We start from the raw sequence: 23,156 nt of genomic DNA on the forward strand, positions 1-23,156 counted from the left end.
CTTGTCATTTATGAACATTTTGAAAATCTTGGCTCTCTCTAATTCTCTCCTTCTCTCTCTCTTTCTCTCTCTCGGAGGACCTGAGCCCTGGGACCATGCGTCGGGGCTGCCGGGCGTGATGGCTCCTTGCTGTCCCCAGTCCACCTGGCCTTGCTGCTATTCCAGTTTCAGCTGTTCTGCCTGCGGTTATGGAACCGCCACCTGTCCCGGACCTGCTATTTTCAACTCTTGATGATCGGCTATGAAAAGCCAACTGAAAATTATTCATGATTATTATTTGACCATGCTTGTCACTTATGAACATTTTGAACATCTTGGCATAGTTCTGTTATAATCTCCACCCAGCACAGCCAGAAGAGGACTGGCCACCCCTCATAGCCTGGTTCCTCTCTAGGTTTCTTCCTAGGTTTTGGCCTTTCTAGGGAGTTTTTCCTAGCCACCGTGCTTCTACACCTGCATTGTTTGCTGTTTGGGGTTTTAGGCTGGGTGTCTGTACAGCACTTCGAGATATTAGCTGATGTACGAAGGGCTATATAAAATAAACTTGATTTGATTTGATTTGAATGGAAAGAATATATGTTTTCCCCAATTTGTGGGCGTGGGTGAGGGAAATTCCTAATTATTATGTGAATATCAACTTGAACTATTGCGAGTGTAGGCTACCCATGAGTTTACCAGTCACATTGCCAGGTTTAGAGTTTCCAAGCATGTTCTATTCATTCTATTTTCTGTGTCTGCTGCTGCTGCATTGTGGGGTGCGTTGTCTAGGCAACTGAAGTCTAATTAGCTTGTTTCAGCAAGGAGCAACAAAGTTTCATCACGTTAAGAGTCCATGTAACGGCCGAAACGGACTCAACCACACGAATGCCCCGCCCTCCCGTCTTCAGGTTCCTTCCACGCACAGAAGTTATATTATTATATATTTTTTAAACATTTATGACGGTTCTTTTCATGAGGGTCTTCATCCATAACCTTATACAGTAATTATTCCAGCCCTAGTCGTACCTTGAAAATTAAAAGAATTGCATGAGTCCTGGTGGCAATCACTGTTCTGAGAGATGTAGCAGGAGTTGATGAGAGAGAGCTGGAAAGGGAGGGAGAGGGAATAGATTAGGCTAGAGGAATAGGCGCATCAAGAATGAGGGAATGTTGGAGTGAAGAGAGGGAGGAGGGGAAGAGAGGTAATGGGGGGGTGCAGCAGCTAGAGCCGTAAGAGGAGATAAAGATAAGATCATTCAGACAATCAGCCGAGGCCTCAGGACAATCATCACATCTCATCTGTTTTCAAGAGCAATTCTGTCTTCTATTGAACTGTTGCGGCTCAGTCAGGGAGGCAGTCTCTGGGGGCTTTAACACTCGCTGTGCCACACTCTCTCACAACCTTCTCTCACAGCCATAGCCTACCCTCCCCAAGAATCCCTCAACTTATCACAACTGGTGAGAGGATATGCAGAGAAAGAGAAGGGTAAAAAAGCGGAGATGCAAAAATGCAAAATATGCACGTGCGATGTATCAACTCTCTGGCTTCATTCATACATTATTCCAGTCAACGCTAGCAGCCTACCATATTTACTCATAAAGTCCCCAATAGAAAATATCCCTTAGGCTGCATGGCTTCTATATGTAATTGCTTACTATATGTGCAGGCTACACGCAACCTCTCGACGCCGTTACGGTACACAATCTCAATATCAATCTCACAATCAAATCTCCACTAACGTTGCTAATCACAAAAACGGTTGCTAAACGGTTGCTAATCACAAAACGGCAGATACTGTGTCCACAAAAGCGCTTGAGGAAATCGACATTTGTACGATTGTTTCATGACGTTATGATTACAAAAGCGGGCACACGGTGGGCTACTGGTCAGATTTGCGGGCAGTTGATTAACTGAGCTATCCATGGTGCTGAATCTCTGCTAGCCTAGGCCTGTTTGTTTAGAAGCTGATGTTCCCTGTGACAGTCACCACAATAAGCAGGTTATAATGAAGTGAAAACACCCACAACCTTCCCAAATCCCCCTGATAGCCAGGTACAAGGGCGAGAAAATTCTGAGGTAGGCTAAAACAAATGTAATTGTCACTGGACCTCATAATATTTGAGCAGTTGGCCAAAAGTGCTTCATAGGCCTAGGCTACCTTAAAGGGGAATTTTACCCTAAATCCATTTAATGTGTATTTCTAGTCAATCCACCATGCATACGGTCTCGAAATATCATCATTTATCATACGGTTGCATCTTAGATATCGAAACACCCCGTCTGTCAAAAAGTCAAATTACGTCACCATGCGAGACTTTGCACTTCCACCCTGCTCTTCTTTGACAGTGACTCCCAGAAAGCAGCACGTTCTAGCTGACTCTCTTGGGATGTTCAATCACCGGTGGACGTGTAATTCAAATGATTTGCTGAGATGTTTAATAGAGCCCTGCCTGAGCCCTACCTATGCCTGCAATGTTCAGGCCCTACCCTACCCAGGCCCGATTGCTTTTGCCCAAAACCCGAAATTAGAAATAACTTTATTCGTTATTAAATCCATTAGCTGCTCCTCTCCGTCTGTCACTTGCTCGCTGTGCATGAGCTCTGCTCATGGCAGCTCTGGATGTCTGTGTATATAGCAAAAAGCTCCTCTTGGGCTGCTCTGCTCAATGACGAGACATGAGAGAACACAGAGCATGGCTGTTAGCTACTTTTCGTCACGCTAAACTCTGACAACTCAAGGAACATTATTATTTTCTGCGAAATAATCTCAACTGTTTTATATTTGAAGCACTTTTGACACCTATGTGTTAAACCAAGTCCACACACCGCCCACTCAATCCAGTTAGAGGGGAATGTTGGGAGTTGTACGAATTTACTCAAATGGGCAATTGGGAACATCAGGAATGATCAGGACATTCAAAGCTAGAAATCTAGACTCATTGTTTTGATAAATATTTAGTGAATTTGTCTACTATGGACTACTGAAAACAACAAAACCAATGGATTACCAGGGTAAAATAGTCATTTAAAACTAGGCTACGTTAGATTCATGTGTGTATTTCTCCATTTACAGTGGTACCGGGATACTGGTAATTTCTTGCAATTTTCTCAGGAAGGAAAATTGGTAAATTCTCTGGAAAATATTAAACCCTAGTACACACTCTCTCACTCACACACACACACACACACACACTAGAAAGATAAAGGTCTAGACCACCCTGGGGTTGTAGGTCCTCTGTTGAAGTAGTTATGGATTTTACTCACGTCACTTGTACTTGTATGCTGTTAGGGTTTATTTTGCTCCTGTGATGCTCTTTCTCCCTGCTCAACAACAAGCTGAGCTGGTGGTCTCCTGTGGGCCCTTAACCATGCAGGTTAAGTAAAGGACACACACACGTTACAATATGAATTAATGCTGAGGTCCTGGGGTTACAAATTGTCCTTTCCACCTGGTGGCTACCAGAATCTGAACAGATATGGTTGTTGCAGTCTGGAAAAACACACACAGCCACTTGTCAGTCCTGTTGTGTCGCAGCTCGGCTCTCACCATTAACTATTGACCAGTCTAGCAACTCTTCAGCTGAGCTGAAGAGTAGACGGTGGGGTGACTTCACCTAGACCTACAGCTATAATATAGGCGGTATAGTATAGGCGGTATACAATAGGCGGTGGCAAATTGTGTATTATAGTACTGTACATGCTGTTCCATACTTAGTTACCATATTATAAGTGCTCAATTACACAATGATGATTACACAGTGATGACCCAACTGTTTCTTTGTGACCATCTCTGTCGGTTTGTCTTATCATTAGTTCCAACTTTTCTACGTCCAAACTTCCATAAAATTCATACTCCTGTGAGGATTTACTACCCATGTTTAGTAAAACCTTGTAGTTTCTATGCTTATTCTCACAATCTATGTGTATTTCTATGATCTAGGTGTGTGCTTTTTACCGTTATCCAATCACTATAGTTATCACAATCTATGTGTGTGTGTCTCTTTAATTCCTTACTCAATTGCTATCGTCCTTTTCTAATGTGTATATCTCCTTTCAGTTAGTTTACATAGGTAGTGGCCACAGATAGTTTGGTAGTAGCCCCTGATACTTTGCGTCATTTACGGACCTTCTAATATATTCTTGATCAGGTCTCAGTTAGATCTCAATATTCTCTAGTTTATATTGGTACTGCAGATACCTGGTGTCATTACGGACCCCCTTCTACTGCTGCCTAGGTGTCTCTACACCCAATTCCTACCTACCATTTGCATAGAATACTTTGTTGCCTTTAAAACTTTTCTCTACACAAAATTCGAAAGATAGATCACCGGGTCAGAATGCCCTATGGGAATTTTAAAATCAACACCTAAACTACACAAAAACACTCAAATATATTTCTGAATGTAGCCCGAGCGTCAATTCCCCAGAATTCGTGAATAAAGATTTACTGACTGTCGTCTCGTAGACTGGGAAAAGCAATGTAGGTTGGATCTCGTCACCACCTCTGTCGTGTACCAGTTCACCACTGGCCTGAAATAAACCCTCAATTGAGAGGTCAGGTCTTTGTCTTACGGATCCTGGATCCGCCCGTGCACGGTTTTCAGCAGTTCCTTGGGGAGACAGAGGCAGGTATTGAGATCCGGCTCGAAGGACCAAATTGTCACGAGAATTATGTTCTCAGTGTTCATAAACCCAATAAAAATTAACTACTCGGTCTGCGACCCAGAATTTGTAAGATACTGGTTGAAATGAAACAGACGGAGGCCCCAGCTATGATAGTCAAAATGTTTATTCACGGGCGCGCTCCCTCGTTGTACAAAACCATTCATTTTAGACTAGCTCCTTACGCACATACTTTTGCACACAAACAGTAGGTATCCTACGCACATACTGTATCAATACCCAGCCGACAAAGATTAGGGACCGTGAGAAGCACTCCCTGTCTTTTCCCAAATCTCTCAGTGGCCCCTAGCCAAGGTCGGCACTGAATCTTGCTCAGACAGTCTGTGTTTAAGACACTTTAGAGACATACTGTACAGATACAGTATATTGTTTTACCCTAATTCTGACTAAAACTACACACATCATTAATAATAATTTGATGATTCTAATTAATGTATTTCATTGATTCTAATCAATTACATACAATTATATAGTTTCGGGGTGGAATATTCTAATCATTAATTTAAACATATAAATTGAATCCACAAATCTTTTACTGATGTCTTTGTTATTCTTGTGTTTAGATGGTAGCCGTAAAGGAGGCGGAGGAGAGGGGAGCAGCAAGCCCACCTACGGCTGTCAGGTGACCATCCAGTCGGGGAAGGAGAAAGAGATGATGAAGATGCACCGGAGGGAGGAGAAGAGGGAGAGGAAGAGGGGGGAGAGACGCTGGGATGACACCGAATCCTCTTCCGACCTCTACTTTGACCCCAAGGAGATGAGAGCTCAGAGGTGAACCACCACACTCAATCTCGCTCTCTCTCTAGCTCTTCCCCTTTCTCTTCTCTCTCTTCCCATCTTTCTCTTCTGTCTCTCTTCCCATCTCTTTCTCTTTGCCTCTTTTTCCCTCCCTCTCTTTCGTTTTCCCTTCTCTCTCTGCTTTACTTCTTTTTCTATATCTCCCCCTGTGATCGCTTCTTTACACCCTCCTGCATTTTTCATCACTGCTCGGCTGCAGGTTATAAGAAAAAAAAACACGGCTCCTGGTCACACTTTTTTCTGAAAAAAATAAATAAGAAGGGATCTTTCTGAAAGTTTACTTTCAGCGGATAAAAAAGCGGCGCAGCGATCTGTTTAATTAAAAACTTATCCGGGCCAAATCCGGCAGAGTGTGAGGGAAGAGATTAGCAGAGAGGTAAGCCACGTTACGTTAGCAGAGAATAGTATTACTGCAGCGCCTCACATCTCCACACCTCTCCTGTCTAACAGCTCTCAACTCTAGTATCCATCCCCAATCACAACCAACCACACATTAAGCATGTGTAACTATGGCTGTTCTGCTGTTCATGTGGATGTTTGGTGTTGAAATACTATATATATATTTCTTTATGGGTTTCATGGATGTGTTATTGTTGTGTCACGGTTGTGCTGTGGTTGATTAATGGTTGTGTTTCTCCAGAGAGCAGGCCCTGCTGACAGCACGGCGGTCTCCATTGCTGAGCAGAGAGAGGGTGTACGAACGCGTCCGCTACCCCAACGTCTATGACTGCTACGCCGAGGCCACCAAGACCTCCGCCTTCGTAGTGGGAGCCAAGGTACAGTATGTGGGGATTACCAGAGGTGCGTCACAAATGGCACCCTTTTTCTTATTTAATCCACTACTTTTGAGCAGGCTCCATAGGGCTCTGGTCAAAAGTACTGCACTATGTAGGGATAAGGGAATAGGGAGCCTTTTGGGACAAAGCCCTGTACTGCCCAATACCAAATCTATGCCCTATACACTTGACCCCTAGACCATCATGTTCTATCGAAATAACAAGTGATTATAACAAGACTAGAAGACATTTTCAAATCCTGCCCACCTGTATTATTGGGCAAAATGAACAGCTTGCTTTGTATTAGTTTGTATTACTTTCATTTCTCTTTCATAGTGAGGAAAGTCATAGAGTACACACACGTGTGCACACACACACTTTTCAGTTCTTTGTTTACCCACCATCCTTCACGGCAGTCTGTTCCTTTAATTACACACCAGCACCCCTCACATTACCCACAAGCCACTGCTTTTATCCCGTTTTTATGATCTATTCTTTTGTTCTTGCTGATTTTTCACTCACTATTTACATCAACTAACCTGGGGTGTGTTTATTTAGTCCTCAGTTCAGTAGGAGCAGGTGGGGTAGGGGAAATGATGTTCACTGGAAAGTTGATACATTTTCAAATCTGAACATGACTTTTGCAATGTTTTGAACGTGTTTGTTTCGAAGTTGAGGCACTGTTTGTTGTTTTATTATGTGTATTGTAAAATGTTTAATATTATGTAGTTCAGTTGGTAATAAATAGATTGGGGTGGAAATGTACTTTATGTAATGCGGCGTGTTGTTAATATTTGGGATGTGTTTGTGTTGTGTTCAGCTGATGTTACCAGAGGGGATAAAGAGAGAGTATAATAAGATGTATGAAGAGGTGGAGATTCTTCCTAGTGATCCCATGCCCATCGGCTTTGAGGAGAAACCCATCTACATCTCTGAACTGGATGAGGTAAGACACCCAATGGTTACATGTGAATTTGGGAGGTGGGGGGCACACAGCACTGTCAAAAGCACACAGCATACTACACATCACGGAGGGACCTGCAATTCTGGAGGGAGGATGACTGTGAGAAGGTCAGTTCTGGTTACTTTTTAAAAGGACTTTCTACTCATAAGTGAAAAATAAAATATCATTCCCCCTCCAGAAATGACCCCAATATAACAGATTGGTTCATATTGTCAGGCAGGTGAGCTATTTAGTTGGGCTGGGACGATACCAGTATCGCGATACTCGTTAGTATCATGGTAAGGAAACAAATCGCAAAGAGGATTTAACTTCTTTAGGAAAACAGCCCTAATGTTGGAAACAGACATCATTATGTTGTCATCCAGTCACATTGATTTATTTTCCAAGATACAGATCATAATATTTTACATAAAGCAGGTTTTTAAAGGACCAAAGAGTTAGATCTGCTTCCTGTTTTCATTTTTGCCATGGAAAAAATATCACGATACTGGTATCGTCCCAGTCCTACTATTTATCAATAAGCATTATCACATGGTGTAGTCCACCTGATGCAGCATAGCGGCTAGAAATAAATAGCCTGAGGGTTGCACATCTGCATTTAACCTATTGTGTCACAAACTCAAAAGTTCAAACATTAGGTTATCTTGCTGCTAGTTACAACAACACATTGACAACTTGAATGTCCCCCCAATAAATTCAGTCAGCCAACCAAGGATCATGGACTGTGAATATAATGTAGGCCTACCCAGGGGCCCTGACCTCCAGGGGCCCCCTGTTGATTTTGTTAGTAACTCATCATATTAACATGGCATAAGTCATGTCAAAATGTGTAGAATTGCAGGAAATTAGCTTTAAAACTGTAAAACTGTTCTCCCTGCTTGTTTGTCTATGGAGATTGCATGGCTGTGTGCTCAATTTTATACACCTGTCAGCAACGGGTGTGGCTGAAATAGCCGAAGCCACTAATTTGAAGGGGTGTCCACATACTTTTGTATATAATGTATGTATTAGGAGTAATAGGATATATGATAAACAGAGTAGCAGCAGCATATATGATGATTTTTTGGGTGTGTGTAGAGTCATTATAAATGTATGTGTGTCAGTGTGTGTGAGTGTGTAGGTCCCTGTGAGTGTGCATAGAGCAAAAATTAGAATAAAATACAAGCGTCAACTCAGATAGTCCATGTAGCTATTTGTTAGCAACAGTATTTAGCAGTATTATGGCGTGGGGATTGAAGCTGTTCAGGAGCCTGTTGGAGTCAGACTTGATGCACCGGGACTGTTTGCCATGCGGAAGCAGAGAGAACAGTCTATGGCTTGGGTGGTTGGAGTCGTTAACAATTTTCCGGGCCTTCCTTTCACACCACCTGATACAGAGATCATGGATGGCAAGGAGCTCGGTCCCAGTGATGTACTGGGCTGTCTGCACCACCTTCTGTAGCGCCTTGCGACCAAGGGTGGTGCTATTGCCATACCAAGCAGTGATACAGCCAGTCAAGAGGCTCTCAATGGTACCTACATTCTTAGCCTACTATAAAATATATGCGTGTTGACTGTAATCAGGGTAGCCTAAGTGTCTTGTCTGTTTAATGAACAAAATACCTATTGATTTCATGTGCATGCTGCAGCCATACAGTGCATTTGGAAAGTATTCAGACCCCTTGTCTTTTTCCACATTGTGTTACATTACAGCCTTATTCTAAAATTGCCTTATTCTAAAACTTTTTTCGTCATCAATCTACACACAATACCCCATAATGACAAAGCAAAAAAAAATATATATTTGATTTATTAAAAATAAAAAACGCATATCTTATTTACATAAATATTCAGACCCTTTGGTATGAGACTCGAAATTGAGCTCCGGTGCATCCTATTTTCATTGATCATCCTTGATGTTTCTACAACATGATTGGAGTCCACCTGTAGTAAATTAAATGTATGAGATATGATTTGGAAAGGCACACACTTGTCTATAGAAGGTCCCACAGTTGTCAGAGCAATAACCAAGCCATGATGTGTAAGAAATTGTCCGTAGAGCTCCGAGACGACAGGATTGTGTAGAGGCACAGATCGGAGGAAGGATATCAAAAACATTGAAGGTCCCCAAGAACACAATGGCCTCCATCAGTCTACAATGGAAGAAGTTTGGAACCGCCAAGACTCTTCCTAGAGCTGGTTGCCCGGCCAAACTGAGCAACCGGGGGAGAAGGACCTTGGCAAGAACCCGATGGTCACTCTGACATAGCTCTAGAGTTCCTCTGTGGAGATGGGAGAACCTTCCAGGAGGAAGCCGCTCCTCAATAAAAAGCACAACAGCCTGCTTGGAGTTTGCCAAAAGGCAGCTAAAGGACTCTGACCATGAGAAACAAGATTCTCTGGTCTGATGAAACCAAGATTGAACTCTCTGGCCTGAATGCCAAGCGCCACATCTGGAGGAAACCTGGCACCATCCCTATGATGAAGCATGGTTGTGGCAGCATCATGCTGTGGGCATGTTTTTCAGGGACTGGGAGAATAGTCAGGATCGAGGGAAAGATGAACGGAGCAAAGACAGAGAGATCCTTGACGAAAACCTGCTCAGGACCTCAGTCTGGGGTGAAGGTTCACCATCCAACAGGACAACGACCCTAAGCACACAGCCAAGACAACACAGGAGTGGCTTCGAGACAAGTCTCTGAATGTCCTTGAGTGGCCCAGCCAGAGCCCGGACTTGAACCCGATCGAACATCTCTGGAGAGACCTGAAAATAGCTGTGCAGCGACGCTCCCCATCCAACCTGACAGAGCTTGAGAGGATCTGCAGAGTAGAATGGGAGAAACTCCCCAAATACAGGTGTGTCAGGCTTGTAGTGTCATACCCAAGAAGACTCAAGGCTGTAATCACTGCCAAAGGTGCTTCAACAAAGTACTGAGTAAAGGGTCTGAATACTTTATGTAAATGAATTTATTCTGTTTTTATACATTTGCAAAACATATCTATACCTGTTTTTGCTTTGTCATTATGGGGTATTATGTGTAGATTGATTGAAGGGGGGGAAACGATTTAATCAATTTTAGAATAAGGTAACAAATAACGTAACAAAATAGGGAAAAAGTCAATGGGCCTGATACTTTCCATATGCACTGTATAGGCTACACAGACCAGTAACATAGACAACAAAAATGTGCCATTCTGTTCTTTTGAAAATACATGTTATTAGTCTTATAAGGTTTTAGGGCCTGCATAAAACAATATAGTAATATATTTCTTTGTGATGGTGTATATTCAATTGATTTATTGAAATAGACGTCCATCCACATCGGCCCACATCTTCTTCCTCTCCTAAACTTGCCAGAATCTGCACGGGAGATATACAAGGCTTATCCCGGCCAAGAATATGGTAAAAATGGGACGATATGAATTGGGCTCTAAAATACATTGGCTGATTTTTTTTTACTGGCAACATACCGTAAAGTCTGTCTGTAAAGGGTATCTGTGTGACTTTGTGAGTGCCAGCCAGGGCGTGCTCAGTTTCACTCCCTGGTGTCCATATTCCGGCGACTGGGTGCGTTCTGGAGCCGTAATTGGCAGTGAGTGATGTTGAGTCTTAATGGAAGTGCTGTAGTGCTCAGCCAGCTGTCTGGAGCCACAATGGCTTCTCCTCCCTGACTGACAGGCTGAGTGACAGTCTAAGTGACAGGCTTACAAATCTTCCCTCAGCCAATAGCAAGGCAGTGGACAGGACTGATGGACAGGTGAGCCAATCCCCACCCAGCCTTTTGGGAGATGGGAGAGCAGAGGTGGTCAGTTGGCTTCAGTTCAATCACATCACTGTCTTTTCTTCTGGTTCTTCATCTAGATTTCTGGAGTCATTCTGTATTGGATCATGGTGGGATGTTTAGAAACAGTTATTATGGCATTTATTCTCTGTCAAGTGTGTTCTGAAATGCACTACATTCAATCTTGAATAGATTTTGGGTAGAATCCTAAGTGTGGAATTAACTCCCCTGGATGTGCCCAAAACATGGCATCATATCTGAAGATGACTGGATATGTTTAAACCTTGGAACATATTTTGTCATATTTGAAGAGTACTCCTGTAGCTGTTCACCTCACTTAACCTGTCTGTCAATCAAGATGACAGGCATAGTGTGTGTGTGTGTGTGTGTGTGTGTGTGTGTGTGTGTGTGTGTGTGTGTGTGTGTGTGTGTGTGTGTGTGTGTGTGTGTGTGTGTGTGTGTGTGTGTGTGTGTGTGTGTGTGTGTGTGTGTGTGTGTGTGTGTGTGTGTGTGTGTGTGTGTGTGTGTGTGTGATCGCAGGCTGAGACAAATTGATTAAGAGAAGGATTGGTCATGCATGTGTGGTTGCTGTTGTTATTTTTGTGGCGTCTGTGACGCTGGCTCAGGTGTTTGTCTCCCTGCCTGTCACTCATTATCTTCATTAGGCATTCTTAAATGTGTAAATGTCCAGATTTATAGTGTTTCTTTCCATGGAAACGTCTCACTCTATCTCCAATCAATCCCTAGCTTCCTCTGTTGGGCTAAGTGGAGTTTTGGCTATTTAGTTTTTACACCCATTCTGTTATTCCAGAGAGGGTACTTCATGAAGTGGGCTGGGATTGGGAGTGAGAGTATCACTTTCAAAAAGCTCTCCCACGCTAGGGCTGGGATGATACCAGTATCGCGGCAAGGAAACAAAACACTAAGTGGATTAAACTTCTTTAGGAAAACAGCCCTACTGTTGGAAATAAACATCATTATGTTGTCATCCAGAGTCACAATGATTGATTTTTCAAGCTATAGCACACAACATTTTTCACACAGCAGGTATTTAAAGGACCAAAGAATTTGGTCTGCTTTGTGTTTTCATTTTCGCCATGGAAAAGATATTGTGAGACTGGTATCATCCCGGCCCTATCCCATACCTCAGGTCCGGTCTCCTTCCTTAACCCCCATCTCCAACCCTGGATTCACCCCTAGCCATGGGTTCTGCTACCTTGGCTATTACCCACTCCAGTACCTGATACATTTGCTCTTCGGGTTGGTTCTCGGCTATTCACACTGTATCTTCCAGCCTATGGAGAGCCTCCTGGCACATCAAACAGTACGTGCTCTAAGGGACCAGGTATTTGAGAGGAAGGTTAGCCCAAGTGCCCGAATAGAGGGGCAAAACATAGTTGTATATGCACATGCATGCATGTCCCAATCAAGGTAGGCACAGTCTTTTGCTCGAAGCGTATTTGATAGTATTCAGTAGTATTTGAAAGAAGACAAATACTATTGGAACCCAGGTCTGATGTGAGCCCTCACATGCAACAGCATGCCCCTTTGCACAAGATAGTAGTCGTGGAAGAACCCTTGGTCCTCATCATGAAGGAAGTGATCAATGTCTGAGGCTCTCCTCTACTTTAAGTGGGATGGACAGACAGGATTTATCTCTTCCTCTCTCTCTCTCTCTCTCAAATTAATTTCCTGTTTCTATTTGTCTCACGGGAACAATGAATTACAGTACACCAGGGCATGATACGTTTATGGTTGTGTCTTACAGAGAGAGTTAATAAATAAAGCGCCTTTTCACCGTTTTGTTCATTCTGCAGCACTGGCCGTCGCAAAAATGTATTTACAAGTTCCATCTTAAATAAATATAAAAAAAGAGACAGTGAGAATAAAAAATGAAATTCTCTGAGGTGCCATCATCTGTTTTTCTATCTTTCTTTCTTGTATTGTTTTGTTCTGGGCTTCTCCCTGTCTCTCCACTAGCTCCAGCAGGCTAGATTCCCTGCTTCCTGTTCTGTTTGAAACCTCCGTGTGACTGATCCAGATTGATATGGAGCCTGTTCAGCTGAGCGATGTGAATTAGCCCCTAGCGCAGGAGCTCCTCTATTCATTAACTTAAGCCATGCTACTCTGAAACAATATGCCTCTCTCTTATTAAGCGCCAAGCACACAACGCCGAGGCTAATAAGTCTTTATGTGCTATTAGGAGCAGCGCTTTGCAAGGCAGGCCGAACCAAAAGCCTGTCAGCTTTTTTCCCCTTCCCTTTCTTTCTCCACCATCACGCAGCGTAGCGTAGATTGTCATTTATTGAAAGCTGTAATGGGCAACAGGGCTCTGCCTGGCCTGGCAAGCCTTTAATAGCACTGTGAAACATTAAAGGTGGGGAATTTATTAAGGGGCCTTTTAACGAATGAATCAGTGGCCTACGCATCCTGCTCTCGTCACGCTGGTAAAAGCCCTCCTAATTTCTGTGAATAAATTTGTGTGTTTGTGTGTGTGTGTGTGTGTGTGTGTGTGTGTGTGTGTGTGTGTGTGTGTGTGTGTGTGTGTGTGTGTGTGTGTGTGTGTGTGTGTGTGTGTGTGTGTGTGTGTGTGTGTGTGTGTGTGTGTGTGTGTGTGTGTGTGTGTGTGTGTGTGTGTGTGTGTGTGTGTGGTTGGCTTTCCTCTTAGTACTGACAGAAAAACAACACAACAACCCCTCCACTCAGACACTAATAGATGTACTGAAATATCAACTGAAATATCCATGGAGGCTTGAGAAGACACGGACTAGGGTTGCAAAGGGTGGGTATATTACTGGAAAATGTCTAACTTTACCAGTAAACAACCAGAATGTTGGTATCTTTCAGTGATTTTATGTAATCTATCACAAGACATCTCGTGGCATTGTTGATTAGATGCTTTTAAAAAATGAATTAGGCTATTTTCTCTTGAACCACATGGTCTAGAAACTCATGGACAGTATGACACAGATAAAAAATGTATACTAAATATCAATCTTTTTTTTTAAAGTATAAATGACCGAAGTTACATTAGATTGCCATAGCGTTTCTGTTATTTACCAAAATTACTGAAGATTCTGGTAACTTTGTCAAATTACCGGTAGCTTTGCAACCCTATCAGACACATCCTGTCCTCATAGAAACTGCTAATCAGGACCACCCTCCTCCTCAAGGATTCTAAGAAGACTTGACTTACATTAAGACATATGGTTATTCCCAAAGGGGAGCACTGAATTGAGCGGTAGGATTTAGGAGCGTGTGTGCTTGCGCTGATGGTCTTTACTATCCCTAGTGGGTTTTTTAAAGGGCAGGAACATGAGTGATGAATGGGGGAGACTTTCCTGCCAAACCCTGGTTGTGTATTCTCCTGCAGCTTCTTCGCCTAAGTGGATATTGAACACTTAGCCTGTCTTCTTCATAGACATTGACATGATTGTGTACTGATGGACAGGGTTATCCGTCTACTCTGTTGTCATAGAGAGGGAGGGTCAGAGGGACTTGTGGTGCGTGTGATGGTTGGAATCATGTGTGTGGACTCACTCTTCTGTCCTCATGTCCTGACTAGGTGTCTCTCTCCTCACTGAATGCAGATTTTGGACCTTCATGTGTTCAAACCTCCAAGAGGAGTGTAGGCTAGTTGGAGGGGTGTAGTAAGCCCGGTTCTAGTTCTAGGATTTAGCACGAAGACTCTTCTAAATGAAGTGAGATGGGTTTCCACCCTTCTCCTCCTGTCTTATCTCCTAATTCAGTGTTCAACCCTCCCCCATTAGTGTCCCCCCACTTGTTGATGTCTCTGCCTCACCTTTCAGTGTGAGGGACATGGGTCCTGTGTTCTGGACTGTGGCAGGAGGACACGAGACAGAGCAGGGAGTGCCATCCATAATTAATATGTCCTGATTACGTTTCCTAATCCAGTTTTGATTTCCTCCTCAGTGCACACGTGTGTGTGTGTTTGCTCAGACTTGCAAAGCAGGTGTGGGGATGAGAGAGAGAGTGGGGGGTGGAAAGAGCACAGATGGTGGACAGAGGCTTGTTAAAGCCTTATCTCTGATGTGAAAGGAGAGGCCTTGGGGAGTGGCAGCATACATCTCATCTAGAGCCACTTATCTCTCAGGTTGTGTGTGTGAGTCTGTATGTGTGAGTCCGTGTGTGTGTGTGTGTGAGTCCGTGTGTGTGTGTGTGTGTGTGTGTGTGTGTGTGTGTGTGTGTGTGTGTGTGTGTGTGTGTGTGTGTGTGTGTGTGTGTGTGTGTGTGTGTGTGTGTGAGTCCGTGTGTGAGTCCGTGTGTGAGTCCGTGTGTGTGAGTCCGTGTGTGAGTCCGTGTGTGTGAGTCCGTGTGTGTGAGTCCGTGTGTGTGAGTCCGTGTGTGTGTGTGTGTGTGTGCGTGTGTGTGAGTCAGTGTGTGTGTAAATCCGTGTGTGTGTGTGTGTGTGTGTGTGTGAGTCCGTGAGTCCGTCCGTGTGTGAGAGTCCGTGTGTGTGAGTCCGTCTCCGTCAGTCCGTCCGTCCGTGAGTCCGTCTGTGAGTCAGTCCGTGTGTGAGTCCGTCCGTCAGTGAGTCAGTCGTGTGTCAGTCCGTCAGTCCGTGTGTGAGTCCGTCCGTGAGTCCATCCGTCAGTGAGTCAGTCCATGTGTGCGAGTCCATCAGTCCGTGTGTGCGAGTCCGTCAGTCCGTGAAGACTTGACTTAGTCCGTGTGTGAGTCTGTGTGTGTGTGTGTGTGAGGGTGTGGGGTTGGGTGAGTCGGTGCTTGCGCGTAGCGGTGATTCGGTGCGTGTGTGTATTGGTGAGTCGGTGCGTGCGCGTAGGGGTGAGTCGGCGCGTGCGCGTAGGGGTGAGTCGGCGCGTGCGCGTAGGGGTGAGTCGGCGCGTGCGCGTAGGGGTGTGTCGGCGCGTGCGCGTAGGGGTGAGTCAGCGCGGAGAGGTGAGTCGGCGCGTGCTCGTAGGGGTGAGTCGGCGCGTTCGCGTAGGGGTGAGTCGGCGCGTGCGCGTAGAGGTGAGTCGGCGCATGCGTGTAGAGGTGAGTCGGCGCGTGCGCGTAGAGGTGAGTCAGCGCGTGCAGGTAAAGGTGAGTCGGCGCATGCGCGTAGAGGTGAGTCGGCGCATGCGCGTAGAGGTGAGTCGGCGCGTGCGCGTAGGGTTGAGTCGGCGCGTGCGCGTAGAGGTGAGTCGGCGCATGCGCGTAGGGTTGAGTCAGCGCGTGCGCGTAGAGGTGAGTCAGCGCGTGCGCGTAGAGGTGAGTCAGCGCGTGCGCGTAGGGTTGAGTCAGCGCGTGCGCGTAGAGGTGAGTCGGCGCATGCGCGTAGAGGTGAGTCGGCGCGTGCGCGTAGAGGTGAGTCGGCGCGTGCGCGTAGAGGTGAGTCGGCGCGTGCGCGTAGAGGTGAGTCGGCGCGTGCGCGTAGAGGTGAGTCGGCGCATGCGCGTAGAGGTGAGTCGGCGCGTGCGCGTAGAGGTGAGTCAGCGCGTGCGCGTAGAGGTGAGTCGGCGCATGCGCGTAGAGGTGAGTCGGCGCGTGCGCGTAGGGGTGAGTCGGCGCGTGCACGTAGAGGTGAGTCGGCGCGTGCGCGTAGGGGTGAGTCGGCGCGTGCGCGTAGGGGTGTGTCGGCGTGCGCTTAGGGGTTTGTCGGAGCGTCCGCGTAGGGGTGAGTCGGCGCGTTCGCGTAGAGGTGAGTCGGCGCGTGCGCGTAGAGGTGAGTCGGCGCGTGCGCGTAGGGGTGTGTCGGCGTGCGCTTAGGGGTTTGTCGGAGCGTGCGCTTAGGGGTGAGTCGGCGCGTGCGCGTAGAGGTGAGTCGGCGCGTGCGCGTAGGGGTGAGTCGGCGCGTGAGCGTAGAGGTGAGTCGGCGCGTGCGCGTAGGGGTGTGTCGGCGTGCGCTTAGGGGTTTGTCGGAGCGTGCGCGTAGGGGTGAGTCGGCGCTTGTGCGTAGGGGTGAGTCGGCGCTTCTGCGTAGGGGTGAGTCGGCGCGTGCGCGTAGGGGTGAGTCGGCGCGTGCGCGTAGGGGTGAGTCGGCGCGTGCGCGTAGGGGTGAGTCGGCGCGTGCGCGTAGGGGTGAGTCGGCGCGTTCGCGTAAGGGTGAGTCGGCGCGTTCGCGTAAGGGTGAGTCGGTGCTTGCGCGTAGGGGTGAGTCGGCGCGTTCGCGTAGGGGTGAGTCGGCGCGTTCGCTTAGGGGTGAGTCGGCGCATGCGCGTAGGGGTGAGTCGGCGCGTGCGCGTAGGGGTTTGTCGGCGCGTGCGCGTAGGGGTTTGTCGGCGCTTGCGGGTGTGTCAGCGTGTGGGGGTGAGTCGGTGTGTGCGTGTGCACGAGTGAGTCCATCCAAGTGTGAGTCCAGTCCCAGTGCCCCCTGGACGGGTGCCTCAGGATGGGGTGATTGATTGCTTGCTTCTCTTATTCTTGCTCTCTCCCTCGCTTTCTCCCTCCACCCACCCTCTGTCTTTTTCTCAATTTCCCTCCCTTTTTCTCTGCTTCTCTTTCCCTTCACCTCCCTCTCCTCTCTCCCTTTTCCTCCCTCTCCTCCTTTTCCTCCCTCTCCTCTCTCCCTTTTCCTCTCTCCCTTTTCCTCTCTCCCTTTTCCTCTCTCCCTTTTCCTCTCTCCCTTTTCCTCTCTCCCTTCACCTCCCTCCCCTTTCTCTTCAACTCCCTCGCTCTGTCTCTCTCTCTTTCTGCTGGTGTGCTGTTGGGAAATGAATGGGCCTCCTGTTTGCTGCATCTGCATCTCACTCTGTCAAACTCCACAGTACAGCTTGTGTGTGTGTTTGGCCAGGTCATTCAGGGCTCTGTGTGTGGGCTTGGAGCAGGCTGATAAGCTGTTTACTAAAACGAGCAATTAAAAGTTGATCAAGCTGTCAATTCAAATGGAATGAAATGGAACTGAAAAGTAATTAAAAGGATAGCGTGCAAATAACTTTCTTTTAGCTCCCCATTACCAATGCACATCATTTAATTAGTTTAGCTGTTCCCACACTAACTCATACAGTCAATATATGCTTACACGTATACAGTAGCCACACACACACACACACGCCTTTGCACAGGAGATAGTCCATGTTTTAATTTTTAGTTGACCAGGGACAGTGCATTTGGAGGTATTCAGACCCCTTGACTTTCTAAAATTAAATAAATAAACTTTTTTCCTCATCAATCTCCACAAAATACCCCATAATGACAAAGCAAAAACAGGTTTTCAGATCTTTTTTTGCAAATGTATTAAAAAACTAAAAAACAATACCTTCTTTACATACAGTTGAAGTTAGAAGTTTACATACACTTAAGTTGGTGTCATTAACTCGTTTTTCAACCACTTCACAAATTTCTTGTTAACAAACTATAGTTTTGGCAAGTCGGTTAGGACATCTACTTTGTGCACGATGCAAGTAATTTTTCCAACAATTGTTTACAGACAGATTATTTCACTTATAATTCACTGTATCACAATTCCAGCGGGTCAGAAGTTTACATACACTAAGTTGACTGTGCCTTTAAACAGCTTGGAAAATTCCAGAGAATTATGTCATGGCTTTAGAAGCTTCTGATAGGCTAATTGACATCATTTGAGTCAATTGGAGGTGTACCTGTGGATGTATTTCAAGGCCTACCTTCAAACTCAGTGCCTCTTTGCTTGACATCATGGGAAAATCAAAATAAATCGGCAAAGACCTCAGAAAAAGGATGGTAGACCTCCACAAGTCTGGTTCATCCTTGGGAGCAATTTCCAAATGCCTAAAGGTACCACGTTCATCTGTACAAACAATAGTACGCAAGTATAATCACCATGGGACCACGCAGCCGTTATACCGCTCAGGAAGGAGACGCGTTCTGTTTCCTAGAGATTAACGTACTTTGTTGCGAAAAGTGCAAATCAATCACAGAACAGCAGCAAAGGACCTTGTGAAGTTGCTGGAGGAAACGGGTACTTAAGTATCTATATCCGCAGTAAAACGAGTCCTATATCGTCATAACCTGAAAGGCCGCTCAGCAAGGAAGAAGCCACTGCTCCAACACCGCCATAAAAAGCCAGTCTACGGTTTGCAACTGCACATGGGGACAAAGATCGTACTTTTTGGTGAAATGTCCTCTCGTCTGATGAAACAAAAATAGAACTGATTGGCCATAATGACCATCGTTATGTTTGGAGGAAAAAGGGGGAGGCTTGCAAGCCGAAGAACACCATCCCAACCGTGAAGCACGGGGGTTGCAGCATCATGTTGTGGTGGTGCTTTGCTGCAGGAGGGACTGGTGCACTTCACAAAATAGATGGCATCACGAGGAAGGAAATTGATGTGGATATATTGAAGCAACATGTCAAGACATCAGTCAGGAAGTTAAAGCTTGGTCGCAAATGGGTCTTCCAAATGGACAATGACCCCAAGCATACTTCCAAAGTTGTGGCAAAATGGCTTAAGGACAACAAAAGTCAAGGTATTGGAGTGGCAATCACAAAGCCCTGACCTCAATCCTATAGAAAATGTGTGGGCAGAACTGAAAAAGCGTGTGCGAGCAAGGAGGCCTACAAACCTGACTCAGTTACACCAGCTCTGTCAGGAGGAATGGGCCAAAATTCACCCAACTTATTGTGGGAAGATTGTGGAAGGCTACCCGAAAAGTTTGACCCAAGTTAAACAATTTAAAGGCAATGCTGCCAAATACTGATTGAGTGTATGTAAACTTCTGACCCACTGGGAATGTGATGAAAGAAATGAAATATGAAATAAATCATTCTTTCTTCTATTATTCTGACATTTCACGTTCTTAAAATAAAGTGGTGATCCTAACTGACCTAAGACAGGGAATTTTTACTAGGATTAAATGTCAGGAATTGTGAAAAACTGAGTTTCAATGTTTTTGGCTAAGGTGTATGTAAACTTGCGACTTCAACTGTAAGTATTCAAACCCTTTGCTCTGAGACTCGAAATTGAGCTCAGATGCATCATGTTTCTATTGGTCATCCTTGAGATGTTTCTACAACTTGATTGGAGTCCACCTTTGGTAAATTAAATTGATTGGTCAAGATTTGGAAAGGCACACACCTGTCTATATAAGGTCCCACAGTTGACAGTGCACGTCAGACCAAAAAGCAAGCCATGAGGTCGAATGAATTGTACGTAGAGCTCAGAGACAGAATTGTGTCGAGGCACAGATCTGGTGAAGGGTACCAAAAAATGTCTGCAGCATTGAAGATCCACAAGAACACAGTGGCCTCCATCATTCTTAAATGGAAGAAGTTTGGAACCACCAAGACTCTTTTTAGATCTGGCCTCCTGGCCAAACTGAGCAATCGGGAGAGAAAGGTTTAGTCAGGGAGGTGACCAAGAACCCAATGGTCACTCTGACAGTGCTCCAGAGTTCCTCTGTGGAGATGGGAGAACCTTCCAGAAGGACAACCATCTCTGCCTCATTCCACCAATCAGGCCTTTATGGTAGAGTGGCCAGAAGGAAGCCACTCCTCAGTAAAAGGCACTTGACACCCCGCTTAGAGTTTACCAAAAGCCAGCTAAAGACTCTCAGACCATGAGAAACAAGATTCTCTGGTCTGATGAAACCAAGATTGAACTATTTGGCCTAAATGCCAAGCGTCACATCTGGAGGAAACCTGGCACCATCCCTACGGGGAAGCATGGGGGTGGCAGCGTCATGCTATGGGGATGTTTTTCAGCGGCAGGGACCGGGAGACTAGTCAGGATCGAGGCAAAGTACAGAGAGATCCTTGATGAAAACCTGCTCCAGAGTGCTCAGGACCTCAGACTGGGGCGAAGGTTCAACTTCCAACAGGACAATGACCCTAAGCACAATTTCCTTGAGTGGCCCAGCCAGAGCCCGGACCCGATCAAACATCTTTGGACAGACCTGTAAATAGCTGTGCGGCGGCGCTCTGCATCCAACCTGACAGAGCTTAAGACGATCTGCAGAAAAGAATGTGAGAAACTCCCCAAATATAGGTGTGCCAAGCTTGTAGGGTCATACCCAAGAAGACTCTGTAATTGCTGCCAAAGGTGCAATTTTGGGGTATTGTGGGTAGATTAATGAGGGGGAAAACACAATTGAATCCATTTTATCCAACGTAACAAAATGTGGGGAAAGTAAAGATGTCTGAATACTTTCCCAATGCACTGTATGTCAAAACTAGGACAGGGAGGCAATTGGACAGAGACTGCTTGGTGGGTGTTTTAGATTTAGCTGTAGAATCATTACTGGGATCTTTGAGGCTCCAATTAGTAAGTTTAGAGTGGCTGGTGGATTGGTTCTATATTGGCAGTTTATTCCCAGTCAGCCTGGTTGGCACATATGGCCGTAGGCTGTGCTAGCACTCTGATAATGAGCCTGACAGCTTCCATCGCACTCACTACACAGTACGGACATATATACACACACACACACACACATAGACTACACTGTATGGACACACACACACACACACACACACAACACACAACACACACACACACACACACGAGACATGGTACAGACTAGGATTGGAATACACACAACACACACACAGATGTTCTGGGCCTTGATGGGTTCGATACTCCCACAAAATCTGTGTCGAACGGTCACGTTCCATCCAGCTTGCTCACTTTAACAGAGTGTTCACAGTCATGAGTTAGCCAGCTGGGTTTTAGAGACGGGCTACAGTTGGGGTCCACACAGCTGGCCTCATTAGGAACTGAATTTAATCTTGCTGCTACGTTGACCACAGATGTGTATGGTCCTCTATTAGACATCTGGAACTAACAACACTTTTAGTCACTGGGTTAGGCACATCCAAGATGGCGTAGCAGTCGGACGTGTGTTTTGTCTTGTCACGTCTTGTCCCATGTAAATATCATTTTCTTCCTTGTTTTTTTTGTATGTATTTCGTATATACACTGCTCAAAAAAATAAAGGGAACACTTAAACAACACAATGTAACTCCAAGTCAATCACACTTCTGTGAAATCAAACTGTCCACTTAGGAAGCAACACTGATTGACAATAAATTTCACATGCTGTTGTGCAAATGGAATAGACAAAAGGTGGAAATTATAGGCAATTAGCAAGACACCACCAATAAAGGAGTGGTTCTGCAGGTGGTGACCACAGACCACTTCTCAGTTCCTATGCTTCCTGGCTGATGTTTTGGTCACTTTTGAATGCTGGCGGTGCTTTCACTCTAGTGGTAGCATGAGACGGAGTCTACAACCCACACAAGTGGCTCAGGTAGTGCAGCTCATCCAGGATGGCACATCAATGCGAGCTGTGGCAAGAAGGTTTGCTGTGTCTGTCAGCGTAGTGTCCAGAGCATGGAGGCGCTACCAGGAGACAGGCCAGTACATCAGGAGACGTGGAGGAGGCCGTAGGAGGGCGACAACCCAGCAGCAGGACCGCTACCTCCGCCTTTGTGCAAGGAGGAGCACTGCCAGAGCCCTGCAAAATGACCTCCAGCAGGCCACAAATGTGCATTTTTTATACTTTAGAACCGGAACCCCCATCAGAAGCTAGCTACCAGCTAGTTAGCCACTGCTAGCGGTCTTCACCGTTAACTCGGACACGAGCAAGCCTTAGCTCAGTCAATACCTGCCAGTCTGCACAGCGCGATATCAACCCAGAGCGTATTGGACTGCTTTTTCTCTACCACATCTCCAGATTCCTACCGTAAGCTCTGAACCTTTACACCGGATCATCGCAGCTAGCTAGCTGGAATCAGAGTGGCTACTCCTGGCTAATGTCTCTGTCCTGAAGCAAGCACCACTTAGCCTTGAGCTAGCCTCGAGCTAGGCCCATCTCCCGGCTAGCCGAAGAGGTCCACCAGCCAATACTTGGGCTACAATACCTATTTTGCCAATTGGCCTGGACCCCTTTACTGCCAACACAGAGCCCTGCCTATCCATCACGACTGGTCTGCCAATGTAAACGTCCAAGGTGGTCTCAACAGGCTCTTCCGTTGCGACGTCGCCGGAGGCCCATCTGCTAGCCCCGGCCTGCTAGCTGTCTGAATCGCCGTGTCTCCAGCTCGCCCAGCATAGTAGAGACTACTGAATCGGCTCCCTGACTCATCTGTTGCTACTCATTGGATCCTATGATCACTCGGCTACACATGCCTCTCCCTAATGTCAATATGCCTTGTCTATTGCTGTTTTGGTTAGTGATTATTGTCTTATTTCACTGTGGAGCCCACAGCCCTGCCCAATATTTAAAAATATATTTATATATTTCACCTTTATTTAACC

At 45.9% G+C, this 23,156-nt stretch overlaps 1 protein-coding gene across 1 annotated transcript; it reads left to right on the plus strand.

Moving 5' to 3' along the window:
• Positions 1-2,286: 2,286 nt before the first annotated feature.
• Positions 2,287-13,042, plus strand: LOC139564079 (activating signal cointegrator 1 complex subunit 3-like). The gene is made up of 5 exons (XM_071383289.1): positions 2,287-2,389; positions 5,227-5,434; positions 6,102-6,237; positions 7,058-7,183; positions 13,004-13,042. The coding sequence occupies exons 1-5, from the start codon at positions 2,287-2,289 to the stop codon at positions 13,040-13,042; spliced, it is 612 nt and encodes a 203-aa protein (XP_071239390.1).
• Positions 13,043-23,156: the final 10,114 nt, after the last annotated feature.

The sequence above is a fragment of the Salvelinus alpinus genome, chromosome 35 (assembly GCF_045679555.1).
Source record: "Salvelinus alpinus chromosome 35, SLU_Salpinus.1, whole genome shotgun sequence".
NCBI classification, from domain to species: Eukaryota; Metazoa; Chordata; class Actinopteri; order Salmoniformes; family Salmonidae; genus Salvelinus; species Salvelinus alpinus.

What these genes read in the sequence shown, in the direction of transcription:
- LOC139564079 (XM_071383289.1), top strand. Translation starts at nt 2,287, where the DNA reads ATGCGAGACTTTGCACTTCCACCCTGCTCTTCTTTGACAGTGACTCCC. An exon ending in CCTTCGTAGTGGGAGCCAAG is followed by an intron (nt 6,238 to 7,057) that starts GTACAGTATGTG and finishes TGTTGTGTTCAG; the next exon opens with CTGATGTTACCAGAGGGGAT. An exon ending in ACATCTCTGAACTGGATGAG is followed by an intron (nt 7,184 to 13,003) that starts GTAAGACACCCA and finishes TGACTGATCCAG; the next exon opens with ATTGATATGGAGCCTGTTCA.